The following is a 13,813-nucleotide window of genomic DNA, read 5'->3' on the forward strand; positions in this document are numbered from 1 at the left end:
GGTTGCCCATGCCTGTTCCTGCAGTGACAACCCAGGGTCCCAGGGAGAGGTCTGTGCACTGGCCTGAGGTATCGGGGGGACATCTCTGCCCTGTCCTGGTGTGACAGCGTGGGGAGCCAGGAAAAGGTCTGTGCTCTGACTCACAGCAGGGGCCTGGGGTGCAGGAAAATGTCCATGCCTTGTGCCCCGGCAACAGCCTGAGGACCAGTGGGGTTGTGCCTGTCCTTGGTGACAGCCCAGGGCCTGACAGACACATCCATGTGCTGTCCCATGGTAACGGTATGGGGAATGAGGGGGACGTCCATACCCTATCCCACAGTTACAAGCCAGGGACACAGGATGCAGTCCATGCCCCTTGCCATGGTGGTGGCCAGGGGCTGCAGGGAGCTGTCCATGCTCTATTCCATGATGACAACGTGGAGAATGAGAGGGACAACCGTGTGTCCCACAGTGACATCCCAGGGAAGATGGGGATACCTGTGCCATGACCACAGTGACGGCCTGGGCCACATGGGGGACACCCGTGATGGTGGGGCGACACCCGTGCCCTGCCCATGGGGCTGGCCTGGCGTAGCTGGGGCCACCACGCTGTGTGGGGACACCCGTGATAGTCAGAGGAGGGTGGGGACGGCTCCATCGCCCCGTGAGCTCCGCGTCCCCCGTGAGCTCCGCGTCCCCCCGTGAGCTCCGCATCCCCCCGGGCCCGAGCGTGCAGCCGCGAGCCCCGCCCCCGCCCGGCCGCGACCACGCCCATTGCATTGGCCACGCCCACCTCGACCACACCCACCAACGCCCACGCCCCCTCCTCGCCCCGCCCCGCCCCGCCCCCCGGCCGCGCAGGCGCGGTGCAGGCGCCGCGGTCCCGCCCGGAGCCGCAGCGGCAGCGGCAGGGCCGGGGGGGCCGGAGGGGGGCTGCGCCCGCGCGGGGACCGCCACCGCCTCCGCCTCAGGGCCCGGCCCGGCCCGGCCCGGCGCGGCGCCGGCCAGCGCGCCTGCATGAGGTTGATGCTGCTGTGCTGCACCTGGAGGGACGAGCCTATGGGAGAGGACGAAGGTGCGTGACCCCCCGAGCGCCCCCCGCCTGACTCAGCGCTTCCGCCGCCGCTCGGGCCCCGACACCCCCCCAGCCCGGCTCGTGCGGCCCCCCGCACCCTGCCCGCATCCTCCCCGCAGCCCCCAGCCAGCCTCGTCCTCCCCAGCGTCCCCGCGCCCCTGCATCCTCCTCGGCACCCCCATCTCGCACCCTTGCACCCCCAACATGCCCCCTGCGCTCCCCACCCAGCCCGCATCACCCCTGCGTCCCCAAATGTCCCCCTGTGCCCGCAGTTCATTCTTCATCTCCCCCCTGCACCCCCTCACCCAGCCCGCATCCCCCCCTGCATCCCTCTCTGGTCTGGTTCCCCCTTGCACCACGACATCCCCTGCCGCCCCATCCAGCCTGCACCTTCCCCAGAGCCCCCCTGCATCACCCTGCACCCCTGCATCCCCCTCTGGAACCCCTCTCCCACACCTTATATCCCCCGTGCCCCCCACATGTCCCCTGCACTCCCCAGCCACCCTGCATCCCTACTGCACCCTCAGATCACCCCCTGCACCCCTTGCTCATCCAGCCCACATCACCCACTGCATCCTCCACCGCACCCCTAAACGTCCCCCTGCACCCCTTACCCAGCCCACCTCACCCCCTGCATCCCACCCTACATCGCTCTTCTGGCCTGCAGCCCCCTGCACCCCTATCCAGCCTGTGTCCTCCGTACACCCCCAAATGCCCCCGTGCAGCCCCTGTCACCCTGCATCCCCTCTGCACCCCCAAGCCTTCCCTGTACCCCCTGTTCAGCCTCCATCCCCCTATCTTTCCTTGTACTGCCACTCAGCCTGGATTCCCCCCTGCACCCCCAAATCTCCCCCTGTCCTCCTCGTCAAGCACTGTCCCCCTGTGCACCCAGCCTGCATCCCTGCCTGCACCCTCCCAGCACCCCACATCTCCCTCTGCACCGCCACACTCCCCCATCTCCCCTGCACACCCCATGTGCCCCTCCTGCACCCCCCGTCCCCTCCAGCCTGCATCCCTCCTGCACCCCACAATGCCTCTGCATCCCTCCTGCACCCCCACATCCCTGCTGTGCCTTCCTTCCCCTCTGCACTCCCTGGAGCCCTCATCACCCCCCACACACCCTGAGGACTCGCACCCCCAGGACCTCTGGAGACCCCCTCCACCCCTCTGTGTCCCCCCATGCACTGTGCAGCCCCCAACCCCCACTCTGCACCCCTCGCCCCTCTTCCTGCACCTCCACTCCACATCCCCCTGCATCCCCTGTGCTCCCCTGCACCCCTTTCCAGCCTGCAATCCCCCATCCTGCACCCCTGTGTGCTCCTGCATCCCCCAGCACCCATCCTGCACCCCTCTCTGTCCCCCCCATTCATCACCCAACACCCATTCTGCATCCCTGTGTGTCCTGCTGCATCCCCCAGCACCCACCCTGGCCCCCTCTGTGTCCCCCAGGATCCCCCAGCACTCATCCTGCTGTCCCCCCATGCACCCAGCACCCCCAGCACCCATCCCACACCCCGCCATCCTCCCGGGATCCCTTGTTGCACCCATCCTGCCCCTCTCCACCCTCCCGACACTCTGTGCCCCCATCCTGCCCCCTGTGCCTCCCCTGCACCCACGGTGTGCCCCCATCCCACCCCTGCCCTGTCGCCAGCCCTGGGGACGCGGGTGCCACGACCTTGACCCGTTCTGGGATCAATGGGTGGGGGATGGAATTCGCCACCGCGGGCAGAGGGATTTCATGCTGGGTGCTGCTGTGGGTGGCCAGGCTGGCCGGGGGGGTGACAGCGCTGTCCCCTCGTGTTCCCCTGGCCGCAGGGACCGACCTGCCGGTGTGTGCAAGCTGCGGGCAGGGCATCTACGATGGGCAGTACCTGCAGGCGCTGAAGGCTGACTGGCACGCCGACTGCTTCAGGTGGGACCCACCGGGGGACAGCGGGGACGCTGGGGTGGGTGGCACTGCGACCATCGGGGTGGCGCCGGGGACACGGGGATGGCATCAGGGACATGGGGATGGATGGTGTCATGGCACCGGCATGGATGGCCTTGGGGACAGCGGGATGGCGTCGGGGACAGCGGGATGCTCTGCAGGGACAGGGGCAGTGCTCCCTCCCGCTCCGGCCGTGGCACGGACACGCGTGAGGCTGTCATGGTGTCACTCGCCAGAGCGTGGCTGTGGCTCCTGGCACCCGTGGGAGCCCTGGCTGAGGCCAGGCCTGCTGCCTGTCCTGAGGGCTCTGCTGCCTGTCCCTCGCTGTCCCCTCCTGCCGGGTGACAGGGTGCGCGTGGTTGATGTCACCCGCCCCCCTCCCTCCCTGTTTCCTCTTTCACTCGAGCCCTCCCGGCAGCTCCAGCCGCTGGAGCCCCGAGAAGGAGCAGGAGAAAGGGGCCCGGGCCGGGGAGCTGGGGGTGCCCGGGACCTGACGGGGTTCCCTGTGGGGCTGGGGGTGCCCAGGGTGTCCCCGGGGTGTGTCCCTGTCCGGTGGAGGAGGATGCTGGCGGCGGTGCTGAGGAAGAGCCGTGTCCTGAGCGCTGGAGCCAAGTGAGTGGGAGTGGGATTGAAGTGGGAGCGGGTCAGGACGGGCTCTGCACCCCAGGGACCCCCGGGGGGCTCAGCCTGTGCCCCCCATGCTCGGCTCCCCTTCCCTGGGCCATCAGCCCCAGTGAAGCCACCCCGGGGCCGCAGCTGGATCCGGTCCCCCCTCACGGGTGAGCGGCTTCCGGCAGCGCTGGGCTCGCTGAAAGCCTTCCTCCCCCTGCCCCTGCTCTTCCTCCTCCTCATCTTCCTCCTCTCCTCCCTCTCCCCTTCTTCTCCTCCTTCTCCCTCTCCCCTTCCCCTTGTCCTCCTTTTCCCCCTCCTTCTCCCCCTCCTGCTCTTCCTCCTCCTCCTTCCCCCCCTCCTCCTCCCGCCCCCGCCCCCAGCCCAGGGGAGGTTCGTGCTGCGCCATCGGGCGGGGGAGTCCTCGCGCGGTGACGTCATGGGGTGGGGAAACTCCGCGCCGTGACGTCACCGCTGGTTGGTATTCCACCTGCGCGGCCGGGTGGGGGGGGGGGGACTGCGACAGTCCCCGGGCACCCCCCGGCATCCCCCGCGGCGTGTCCTGCAGCAGCCCCGCACCCTACAGCAGCCCTGCACTGCAAATCCCCTGCAGGAAATCCCCTACAGCAGCCCCCGCACCCTACAGCACCCCCCGTACCCTACAGCAGCCCCGCACTGCAAATCCCCTGCAGGAAATCCCCTACAGCACCCCCTGCACCCTACAGCAGCCCCGCACTGCAAATCCCCTACAGCAAATCCCCTACAGCAGCCCCGCACTGCAAATCCCCTACAGCAAATCCTCTACAGCACCTCCCGCACCCTACAGCACCCCCGCACTGCAAATCCCCTGTAGGAAATCCCCTACAGCAGCCCCCGCACCCTACAGCACCCCCTGCACCCTACAGCATCCCTTGCATCCTACAGCAGCCCCACACTGCAAATCCCCAAATGGAAATCCCCTACAGCACCCCCTACACCCCCTCAACCCCTTCCTCAAGAGGAACTCCCTCCTTGCAGCCCCTGCACCCCTCCTTCAGCGTCCCCTGCCCCCATTCATCACTCCCCTATAGAAAATCCTCTATAGCCCCCCTTCTGCACCCCCAGCCACTCCCACAGCCCCACACAAACCCTCTCTGGTCCCCCCTGTCCCCTCCCCCACAGCCCGATGTGCTCCCCTGTAGCCCAAACCTGACAGCCCCCTCTGCACCCCCTGCTCTTGTCACCCCCTGCACCCCCCCAGCCCCGAGCAGCTCCCCCTCCCCCTGTGCCCCTTGCAGATCGTCCCAAGGCTGGCACGTCCCTCTGGCTGGCTGTGCCAGGGTAGGGGGGCTGTGACCAAGGGGGCATGTCCATCTGTCCCTGACCAGGCTGGCACGTCTGTCACCAGGGTGGGACATCCCTGTGTGTGTCCCTAATCAGGGTGGGACATCCCTCTGTCCCTGATTAGGGTCACAGGTTCCTCTGTGTGCCCGTGACCAGGCTGTCACATCTGTGAGCAGGGTGACAGATCTGTGACCAGGGTGGGACGTCCCTCTGTATGTCCGTGATCAGACTGGCATGTCACCCTAGTCATGGATAGAGGGACATGCCCTTCTGTGTATCTGTCACCAGGCTGGGATGTCCCTCTGTCCGTGACCAGGCTGCCACGCTTGTGACCAGTCTGTCTCATCCCTCTGTAAGTCTGTGCCAGGCTGGCACGTCTGTCACCAGGGTGGCATGTCTGTCACCAGTCTGGTACACCCCTCTGTGTGTCTGTCCAGGCTGGCACATCCATGCAGGGCTGGCACTTCCCTCCTCATGCCTCTCCCTGCCCCACGTCCCCTGCCCTGTCCACCCCGGTGTCCCCACGTGTCCCTGCAGCCCCAGCCTGCACTGTCACCCCCGGAGTCACCTGCTGTCACCCTGGGGATGGTGACACATTGATGCAGTGGCCCTGCAGCTGGGTAGGAGGTGGGGGAAGCAGCTTGCCCAGAGAGCTGTGGAGTGGGCGAGTGCTGGCTGTGCCCCGGGGTGACAGTGGGGACGAGGTGACAAGGGGGTCCCTGTCGCTGCCGCAGGTGCTGTGAATGCGGGGCCTCCCTGTCCCACCAGTACTACGAGAAGGATGGGCGCCTGTACTGCAAGAAGGATTACTGGGCACGCTTCGGGGAGCTGTGCCACGGCTGCTCCGAGCAGATCACCAAGGGGCTGGTCATGGTGAGCACCACGGGGTCCCTGGGGTCTGTGGGTTGGTCATGGTGAGCACCACGGGGTCAATAGGGTCTGTGGGGAATTTTCGTGGGGTCTGTGGGGTGGTCATGGTGAGCACCACGGGGTCTATGGGGTCTGTGGGCTGGTCATGGTGAGCACCACAGGGTCCCCAGGGGTGGGATGTGGAGCCTTGTCCCATGGCTGAGCTCTGGGGAAGCAGGGGAGGTGGGGAGAGGGTGCAGACCCTCAGCACCGCTGGGTGTGGCAGGGGCATCCTCTACGTTTTAGGGGGACCCTGGAGGTCCACGTTGGGGTTGGGGGATGCAGGGGAGAGGCTTAGGGTGGTGGGAGATGTTCCTGCAGCCACCCCCAGCCTGGTGGCACTTTTGTCCCCACCATCCCGTGGCTCAGCCTGCCCTTCCCACAGCACTGGTGCACCCGTGGGTGCTTCCAGCCCCCTCTGAGCCCCAGCCCCACCCTCGGTGCGGGGACGCGGGCTCCCGGGGCTGATGGCATTGCCCACAGGTGGCCGGGGAGCAGAAGTACCACCCCGAGTGCTTCAGCTGCCTCAACTGCCGCGCCTTCATCGGGGACGGGGACACCTACGCGCTGGTGGAGCGCTCCAAGCTCTACTGGTACGGCTGGGCTGGCCTGGGGGGCTGGGGGGACACGGCCCCCGGCACCCCCGCCCACCCTCCCGCTCCGCTCCCCGCAGCGGCCACTGCTACTACCAGATGGTGGTGACCCCGGTGATCGAGCAGATCCTGCCGGACTCCCCGGCCTCCCGCATCCCTCACACCGTCACCCTCGTGTCCATCCCCGCCTGCTCCGACGGCAAGCGCGGCTTCTCCGTCTCCATCGACCAGGGCTGCGGCACCGAGCACCCCCGCACCGTGCGCGTCCGAGAGTGCGTCCCTGAGCCCTCTGCCCCCGTCCCCTCCCCAGGGCTGGGGCGTCCTGCACCCCTTCTGCCCCTGGGATCCATCCCAGGGACACGTTTTGGGGGTGGGAGGAGGAGAGATGGGCCTGGGGGTGTCTCCATTGTCCAGGGCTGGCCTGTTGGGTCTGTGGTGGCATGTCCCCAGATGCAGGGGGGTTTGTGGGGGCTGTGCTGGTGTGTTCCTGGCCATGCTGGCATTGCCCCTTGTGGCAGGGTGGGCTGAGGGTACCATGCATGTCCCCGTGTGGTTGGGGTGGCTCGTGGAGACATTGCCAGCATGTCCCTGTCCAGCAGGAGGGACCCATGAGCAACGTGCCTGTTGTCCCCATCTAGCAGGATGACTCTGGGGACCATGACTGTGTGTCGCCATCCCAGAGGGCGACTCATGGGAGCCATGACAACGTGCCCCTATCAAGCAAGGGTGACCCGTGGGCAGTGTGCCTCCGTGTCCCCATCCAACGAGGGCAGCTTGTCTGCATGTCCCCTGCCAGCAGTGGGTGTCTTGCCCACACATCCCCACGTTGCAGGGGGTGGCTCGTGGGAACAGTGACTGCATGTTCCCAGAGGTGACTCGCAGAGAACATGCCACCTCCTTGGGACAGTGACGGGGGGTGACTCTGTGGGCACACTCACTGTGATAGTGACAGCCGGGTGACCCCATGGGCAGTGTCCCAGCACACCCCCCTGATGGTGACAGTGTCGGGGGTCTGACACCCTGTCCCCACAGGGTGGACCCGGACTGCATCAGCCCTGACATGAAGAACTCCATCCACGTGGGCGACCGCATCCTGGAGATCAACGGGACCCCCATCGGCCACGTGCCCCTGGACGAGGTACGCTCCGCTCCCCCTGCCACAGCCCCAGCCAGCCCCGCTGCCGCCCCGTCCCCAAACCCGCCCCACCGCCACTTCCCTCCACAGATCGACCTGCTAATCCAGGAGACGAGCCGCCTGCTGCAGCTGACCATCGAGCATGACCCCCACGAGCCCCTGGGCCGGGAGCCAGGGCTGGCGGGCAGCCCCCTGCGCTCGCCGGCGCCCGCACCCTGCGAGGACCCCGCTGCCATGCGCCAGCGCGCCGTCACGTAAGGCCGCCCCTGCCCCTGCCCCCTCCGGGTCCACCCCGCCCTGGCACTGACCACTGCCTGTCCATCCCCCAGGAGGAGCTGCAGCACAGACAAGTCCCCGGGCTCGGGCTCCGTGGGCTCTCCCGCATCCCAGCGCAAGGACATCGGGCGCTCTGAGTCCCTGCGCGTCGTGTCCCGCGCCCACCGCATCTTCCGCCCCTCCGACCTCATCCACGGAGAGGTGCTGGGCAAGGGCTGCTTCGGCCAGGCCATCAAGGTGGGGCAGGGGGCACGAGCGGGGGGGTCTCGGCTCCCTGGGATGCAGCAGGGGTGGCTGAGTCCCTGTGCTCCCGGCCAGGTGACGCATCGGGAGACAGGTGAGGTGATGGTCATGAAGGAGCTGATCCGCTTCGACGAGGAGACACAGAGGACCTTCCTCAAAGAGGTGAGCGTCCCCTGTCCTTAATCCCCCAGGCTTGGGGGACATGAGGAGGGGGTCTGTCTGGTCCTGGCCCCCGCCTGGGCACAACCCATGGAGAGGGGTGACCGGGCCCCGTGGGTGCAGCCCTGCCCACTCAGTCTACAAGCAGCAGCTCTGTCAGGGGCTGTGGGAGCCTCGGGGTGTCACGGACACGGGGCTGGGGGTCTCCTGCAGGTGAAGGTGATGCGCTGCCTGGAGCACCCCAACGTGCTCAAGTTCATCGGGGTGCTCTACAAGGAGAAGAGGCTCAATTTCATCACAGAGTACATCAAAGGGGGCACCTTGAGGAGCCTCATCAAGAGCATGGTGAGCACTGGGGGGCAGGTCAGTCCCCCACCACCCCACAGCCCCGGTGGGGCTGGGGACCCCTCTTCCTTTTCCATTCCCTGACAAATTCCCCCTTCTCCTGCCCCCCAGGACAGCCACTACCCCTGGAGCCAGCGGGTCAGCTTCGCCAAGGACATCGCCGCCGGCATGGTGGGTGCCACCGTGGGGTGGGTGGGTGGGTGGGTGGGATGGGTGCTGCTGGGTGGGGGGGCCACGGTGTGGGGGTGCCCCTGCTCTCAGCCCACCCTTCCCACAGGCCTACCTCCACTCCATGAACATCATCCACCGCGACCTCAACTCTCACAACTGCCTCGTGCGGGAGGTGAGTCCCATCCTGGTGCTGTCCTCCCCCAGCCTGGCTGGGGCTCTCAGTCCCCTCCCCCAGGCCTCACCCCTGCCTGTCCCCCCAGAACAAGAGCGTGGTGGTGGCTGACTTTGGGCTGGCACGGCTGATGGTGGATGAGAAGAACCAGCCCGAACATCTCAAGAACCTGAAGAAACCGGACCGCAAGAAGCGCTACACGGTGGTGGGGAACCCCTACTGGATGGCCCCCGAAATGATCAACGGTGAGGGGAATGTGGCCATCCAGGGCTCTGTCCCCAGGCAGGGGACGCTTGGTGGGGCAGGGCCCTGACCCTGTCTGTCCCTGCAGGGAGAAGCTACGATGAGAAGGTGGACATCTTCTCCTTCGGCATCGTTCTGTGTGAGGCAAGTGCCCCTGGGGCTGGGCTCTGCCATGGATGCTGGGGTCCTCATGGTGTTTGGGGTCACTCCCCCAAGGTTGGGGTGTCCCCCTTGGCGTTGGGGCGTTCAGAGTCTCCACTTTAAGATTGGAGCCACTTCCCTTGGTCTTGGGGTCCCCCTAGGGCTTGGAGTCCCCATTGTATTTGGGTTCTCCTCCAGGATAAGGTTCTTCCCCTTGGGATTGGGGTCTCCCTTTTGGGGTTGGGGTCCTCACTGTGCTTGAGTTGCCCCTCTTGGGCTTGGAGTCCTGCCTTGGGGTTGGGGCCTCTCCCCTTTGGTTAAGGGTCGCCCTGTTGGGGTCTCTCCCTTGGGGTTGGGGTTTCTTCATTGTGTCTGGGCTCCCTCTTGGGGCTTAGACATCTCCCCCTTGGGGCTTAGGGGTCCCTGTTTGGGGTTGGGGTCACCCCTTGGTGCTGAGCCCGCCCGTCCTTGCCGCTGCCCGCAGATCATCGGCCGGGTGAGTGCTGACCCCGATTACCTGCCCCGCACCACCGACTTCGGCCTCAACGTCCGGGGCTTCCTGGAGCGCTACTGCCCCCCCGCCTGCCCCCCCAGCTTCTTCCCCATCGCCGTCTGCTGCTGTGACCTGGACCCCGAGAAGAGGTGGGTGATGGAGACCCCAGGGGATGCCTGGGGCCGGGGCCGGGTTGGGGGCAGAGCCGGCGGAGCTGCCACGTGTGCCCTTGTCCGCAGGCCGTCCTTCGCCAAGCTGGAGCAGTGGCTGGAGGCGCTGCGCATGCACCTGGAGATCCACCTGCCGCTGAGCTCCCAGCTGGAGCAGCTGGACCGGGCCTTCGGGGAGACGCACCGGCGGGAGGGGGGGCTGCCCGCACCCCCCCGGTAGAGCCCCCGCCCGCACCCTCTACAGCCACGGGAGAAGGAGCCACGTCCGCCGCCAGCCGCTCCTGGGGCTGCCCCACCCCGGGGCTGGACCCCCGGGCGCGCCCCCGCCCCGCCGCCAGCCCTGCCCCGCCCCGGGGAGCCGGTTCTCCCCGGGGCCGCATGGCCCTGGGCACCCCGTGGCCCTGGGCACCCCCACGCCGTAGCTCTGACCGCCAGGACCAGCCCGGCCGGCCGCACCGCGGGGACCGTCCCGTGTCCCCGTGTCCCCCACCCCGGCTCACCTCCCGTTTGCACACCGGGGCTGCCCCCGCCGAGCCCCGCGGGCTCCCCGGCCAGAGCCGCGGCCTCGCGGCGGTGCCTTGGCTTTCCGTGAACTTGCACTGCGACACCGGAGGGACCCCGCGGCCCCCGGGGCGCCCTCGTAGCAACGCCCTCGGCCAGCCCCTGACGCTGCTCCCGCCGGCACCCCGGGCTCGGGGGGCTGCCGGCACCCCCGGCCGAGCGAGGGGGCCGCGGGGACTCCCCCGTGGCGCGGGGACGGGCACGTAGCGGTCCCTGCCGCCCCCGCGCCTCTGCTGCCCGTGCTGAGCCCTGACCGCGCAGCCCTGGGGATGGAGGGACGTGGGGCCGTGGCTCATCTCGGTCCCCCTGCCCTGGGGGGCCCGGGGGATTGCGCCACGCGGTGCTTTTCATGCTCTTTATTCAGGTTCATTTTTCTGTAAGATATTTAAAGAGAAGAGTTTGTATTATTTTTTCATACAACGTAGCGTCTGCCATTTGTCACTGCCTCGGTTCTGCTTTCCCGAAGGGATCAAACTGTGAAGCCTCTCCGCGCACTTTTGCCCGGGAAGTCCAAGGCGACCTCTGCGGAGGCGGGAAGGGAGCTCAAACTGTGATGTACCCCGAGCCGTGAGTCAATAAATCCTTCCCCGCTCGCTGCCCGGCCTGTTGGCAATCGCTCACCTCCCCCGGGGGGGCTGGGAGCTCCTGGGGAAACTGAGGCAGGAGGGGACGGTCCCTCTGCCCAGGGTGGGGCTGTGGCACCGGCCGTGGTGGCATCCACCAACTCGCTCACCCGCAGTGCTGTCGTCCCCCTTTGTGCTGTCCCCACCCCTCTGTGGGTACCCCCAGCCCTGGGACTGGAGCCATCCCTGCCTATGTCAGCAGGGCCCCCAAGCCCTGCGTCCCCTCGCTGGCCTGGTGGCCATGCCCGCTGTCACCCCAGCCCTGTGACCGTCGGTGCCGTGGAGCTGCTTTGCCTTTGGTGTAAAACCAGCCCCAGGGACAGTGAGGTGGCTCATGCTGGGGTAGCCCATAGCCCTCCCCTGCTGTCCCTCTGTCCTTGTCACCTTCCTGAACCAAACTGAGGTCCCCAAGGTGGGGAATCTCCGTCCTTGGGGGATGCTGAGCTTTGTAAGCTGGAGAAGACCTGGAACCCGAGGAGCTGAGGGGGGAGGGATGGGGAAGGGGTCCCCAAGGATGGCCCCAGTGATGCTGCAGCTGGGGAAGGAGCCTGAAGGGGTCCCAGGATCCGTCAGGAAACCTCGTAGCTTATTGCTCTGGGGGGGCCAGGGGGACGTAGTGACAGTGGCTCTGTCCCCCTCCTGGGGTGGCTCCTGAGTGCCTGCTCCCCAGTGCCCCAGTGAGGGACAGGGGCCAACACCCTGCCTGGTGCCATGGGCTGTCACCACCCTTGGTGACACCGCACTGCCCTTGGTGCTGACTGTTTGCTCTGGGAGCAGGACACTGTCACTCCCTGGGAACGTTGGGGTGAGGGACCCACTGTGGCCATCACACCTGGGAAACACCACAGTCCCCAGTCCCCTGGTGCCACAGGAGAGCAGGACTCCGGGAGACCCCCAGCCCTGCAGCAGGAACCCCTGAACCCCCGAACCCCTGGGACCTGCCCAGCCCCTCACCCAGCCGGGTGCAGCTGTGGGTGTGCTGTGCCCGGTGGTGTCAGGGACACCACACCCACTGCGACACTTGCTGGTGGCCCCTGGGGCAAGAGCCAGCAGCTGGCCACAACAAGTGGCCACTCAGTCACCCCTGTGACCAGCAACTCACCCCAGACCAAGCTGGGACCCCCCCTCACCAGGCAGGGAGGTGGCTCTGGCACAGCTGCAGTGGCCTCTTGCTGTCATTGTCACCCCAAAGCCCCCCCGGAGGTGTGCAGTGCCCTGTGCCCAAATCCAGCCCCAGTCCAGCCTGACCCAGTGCCCGTGGGAGGGGCTCATCCCAGCACCAGCACCTGGCTGTCCCCTCCAGCCATTCCCTCCCAGGAGGGACAGGGCCACCCAGACCATGTCACAGGCCACCAAGAGCTGCCACCGCATCCAATGTCCCCTCCCAGGTCCTGCTCTGTGCCCACCCTGGGATGTCCCTGGTAGGGTTCTGCCCATGCCTGACTCCAGTTTGGAATGGTGGCACGTGGGGAGCCAGGGGTTCACACCAAGGGGGTGGCCGAAGGCACCAGTGGCTCTGGCGAGGATACCCTGAGAGCTCCGGCTCCAGCCATGACCCATCAGCCACGGGTTTGTCACCTTCCTCGGGGAAAAGTTTGGGGCTCCAGTGCAGAGGGAGAAGGGCAGGTTCTCCCAGAAGTCTGGGCAAGGGGGGCACTGCTACTGCAGGGACCCTCCTGGGGGACATCTTGTGACAGGGGTGACAGGCAGAGGGTCCTTGTGAGGCTTGAGATGTGCAAGGAGAGGAGGTGCTGGGGGCCAGTCTGGACACCCAGCTCCATAGGGAGGTGTGGAGATGGAAAAGGATTCCTGGGATCCCACCAAGGCACCCGACTCTGTAGGGAGGTGTGGGGCCGGAGAAGGTCACTGGGATCCCACGAGGGTGCCCAGCTCCGCAGGGATGTGTGGAGCTGCAGAGGGGTCATTGGGGTCCAGCTGGGGTGTCCAGCTCCATGGGGACATGAGGTCTGGGCCCCATCCCTGGCCACAGCAAGACTCAGCCCCACATGAGGATTTCCCAGAGAAGCCAGTGGCTCTGAGATCCTCTGGAGCCCTTTCCACCTCAGCCCATCCTGGCTTTGAGCCAGAGGCTGGACTGGAGACATCCTGGGACCATTCCTGTCCTCCAGCCCTCTGATCCCCCTCCTGCATCTGGCACATGGCTCTGCGGGGTGTCTGTCGTGGTTGGCCCTGTCCCCAGCGCCGCCTTTGTCCCCTGGGTACAGGATCCATCCCTCTGGCTCAGGACCAGGGGCTTTGTGTGGGTCTGGAGCAGCCTGAGCCCTCCCTCGGTGATTTGGTGTCACTGTCCCACCTCTGTGTCCCCCTCTGCAGCCTGGGCTGCGATAGGAGCCACCTCCTTGGGTCACACGTGTCACCAGGACCTGGTGGCTCCAGGGGAACGTCCAGACACCCAAAACCCCGGTGGAGCTCCGAGGCCAATGGTGAAGGGTCGGTACCTGACTGCCTCAATTTCCCCTTCACTGGAGCGGGGTGTAGGACGTGAGGATGGGAGGAAGGGCTGCCACTGCAGCTCCTGTCCCCCCTCAGGTGTCCTCTGGTCCCTGACAGGTGAGACTGGCCAAATCTAGGCAAGAAAATCCCCTGGGATACACATTCCCGCCTCATTTGCCAGCAGTTTTTGTAAGGTCTGCATAAGCAACACT

General features: G+C 66.8%; 1 protein-coding gene across 2 annotated transcripts; it reads left to right on the top strand.

The window, feature by feature from the left end:
• Positions 1–929: 929 nt before the first annotated feature.
• On the top strand, positions 930–11,072 carry LIMK1 (LIM domain kinase 1). 2 transcript variants are annotated; one of them, XM_082294484.1, is made up of 16 exons: positions 930–1,054; positions 2,870–2,966; positions 5,648–5,786; positions 6,306–6,415; positions 6,496–6,687; positions 7,448–7,553; positions 7,641–7,804; positions 7,880–8,063; positions 8,145–8,231; positions 8,442–8,573; positions 8,685–8,744; positions 8,851–8,916; positions 9,005–9,161; positions 9,248–9,303; positions 9,785–9,942; positions 10,033–11,072. In XM_082294484.1, exons 1-16 carry the CDS (start codon positions 997–999, stop codon positions 10,181–10,183), a joined length of 1,917 nt encoding a protein of 638 aa, XP_082150610.1. In that variant the 5' UTR covers positions 930–996; the 3' UTR covers positions 10,184–11,072. The 2 variants fall into 2 exon arrangements, with proteins under 2 accessions (XP_082150610.1, XP_082150611.1); XM_082294485.1 differs by lacking the exons at positions 930–1,054; positions 2,870–2,966 and adding exons at positions 3,583–3,593; positions 5,202–5,265.
• The last annotated feature ends 2,741 nt before the right edge of the window (positions 11,073–13,813 follow it).

The sequence above is a fragment of the Coloeus monedula genome (genome assembly GCF_965178545.1).
Source record: "Coloeus monedula genome assembly, chromosome: 20".
Taxonomy (NCBI): domain Eukaryota; kingdom Metazoa; phylum Chordata; class Aves; order Passeriformes; family Corvidae; genus Coloeus; species Coloeus monedula.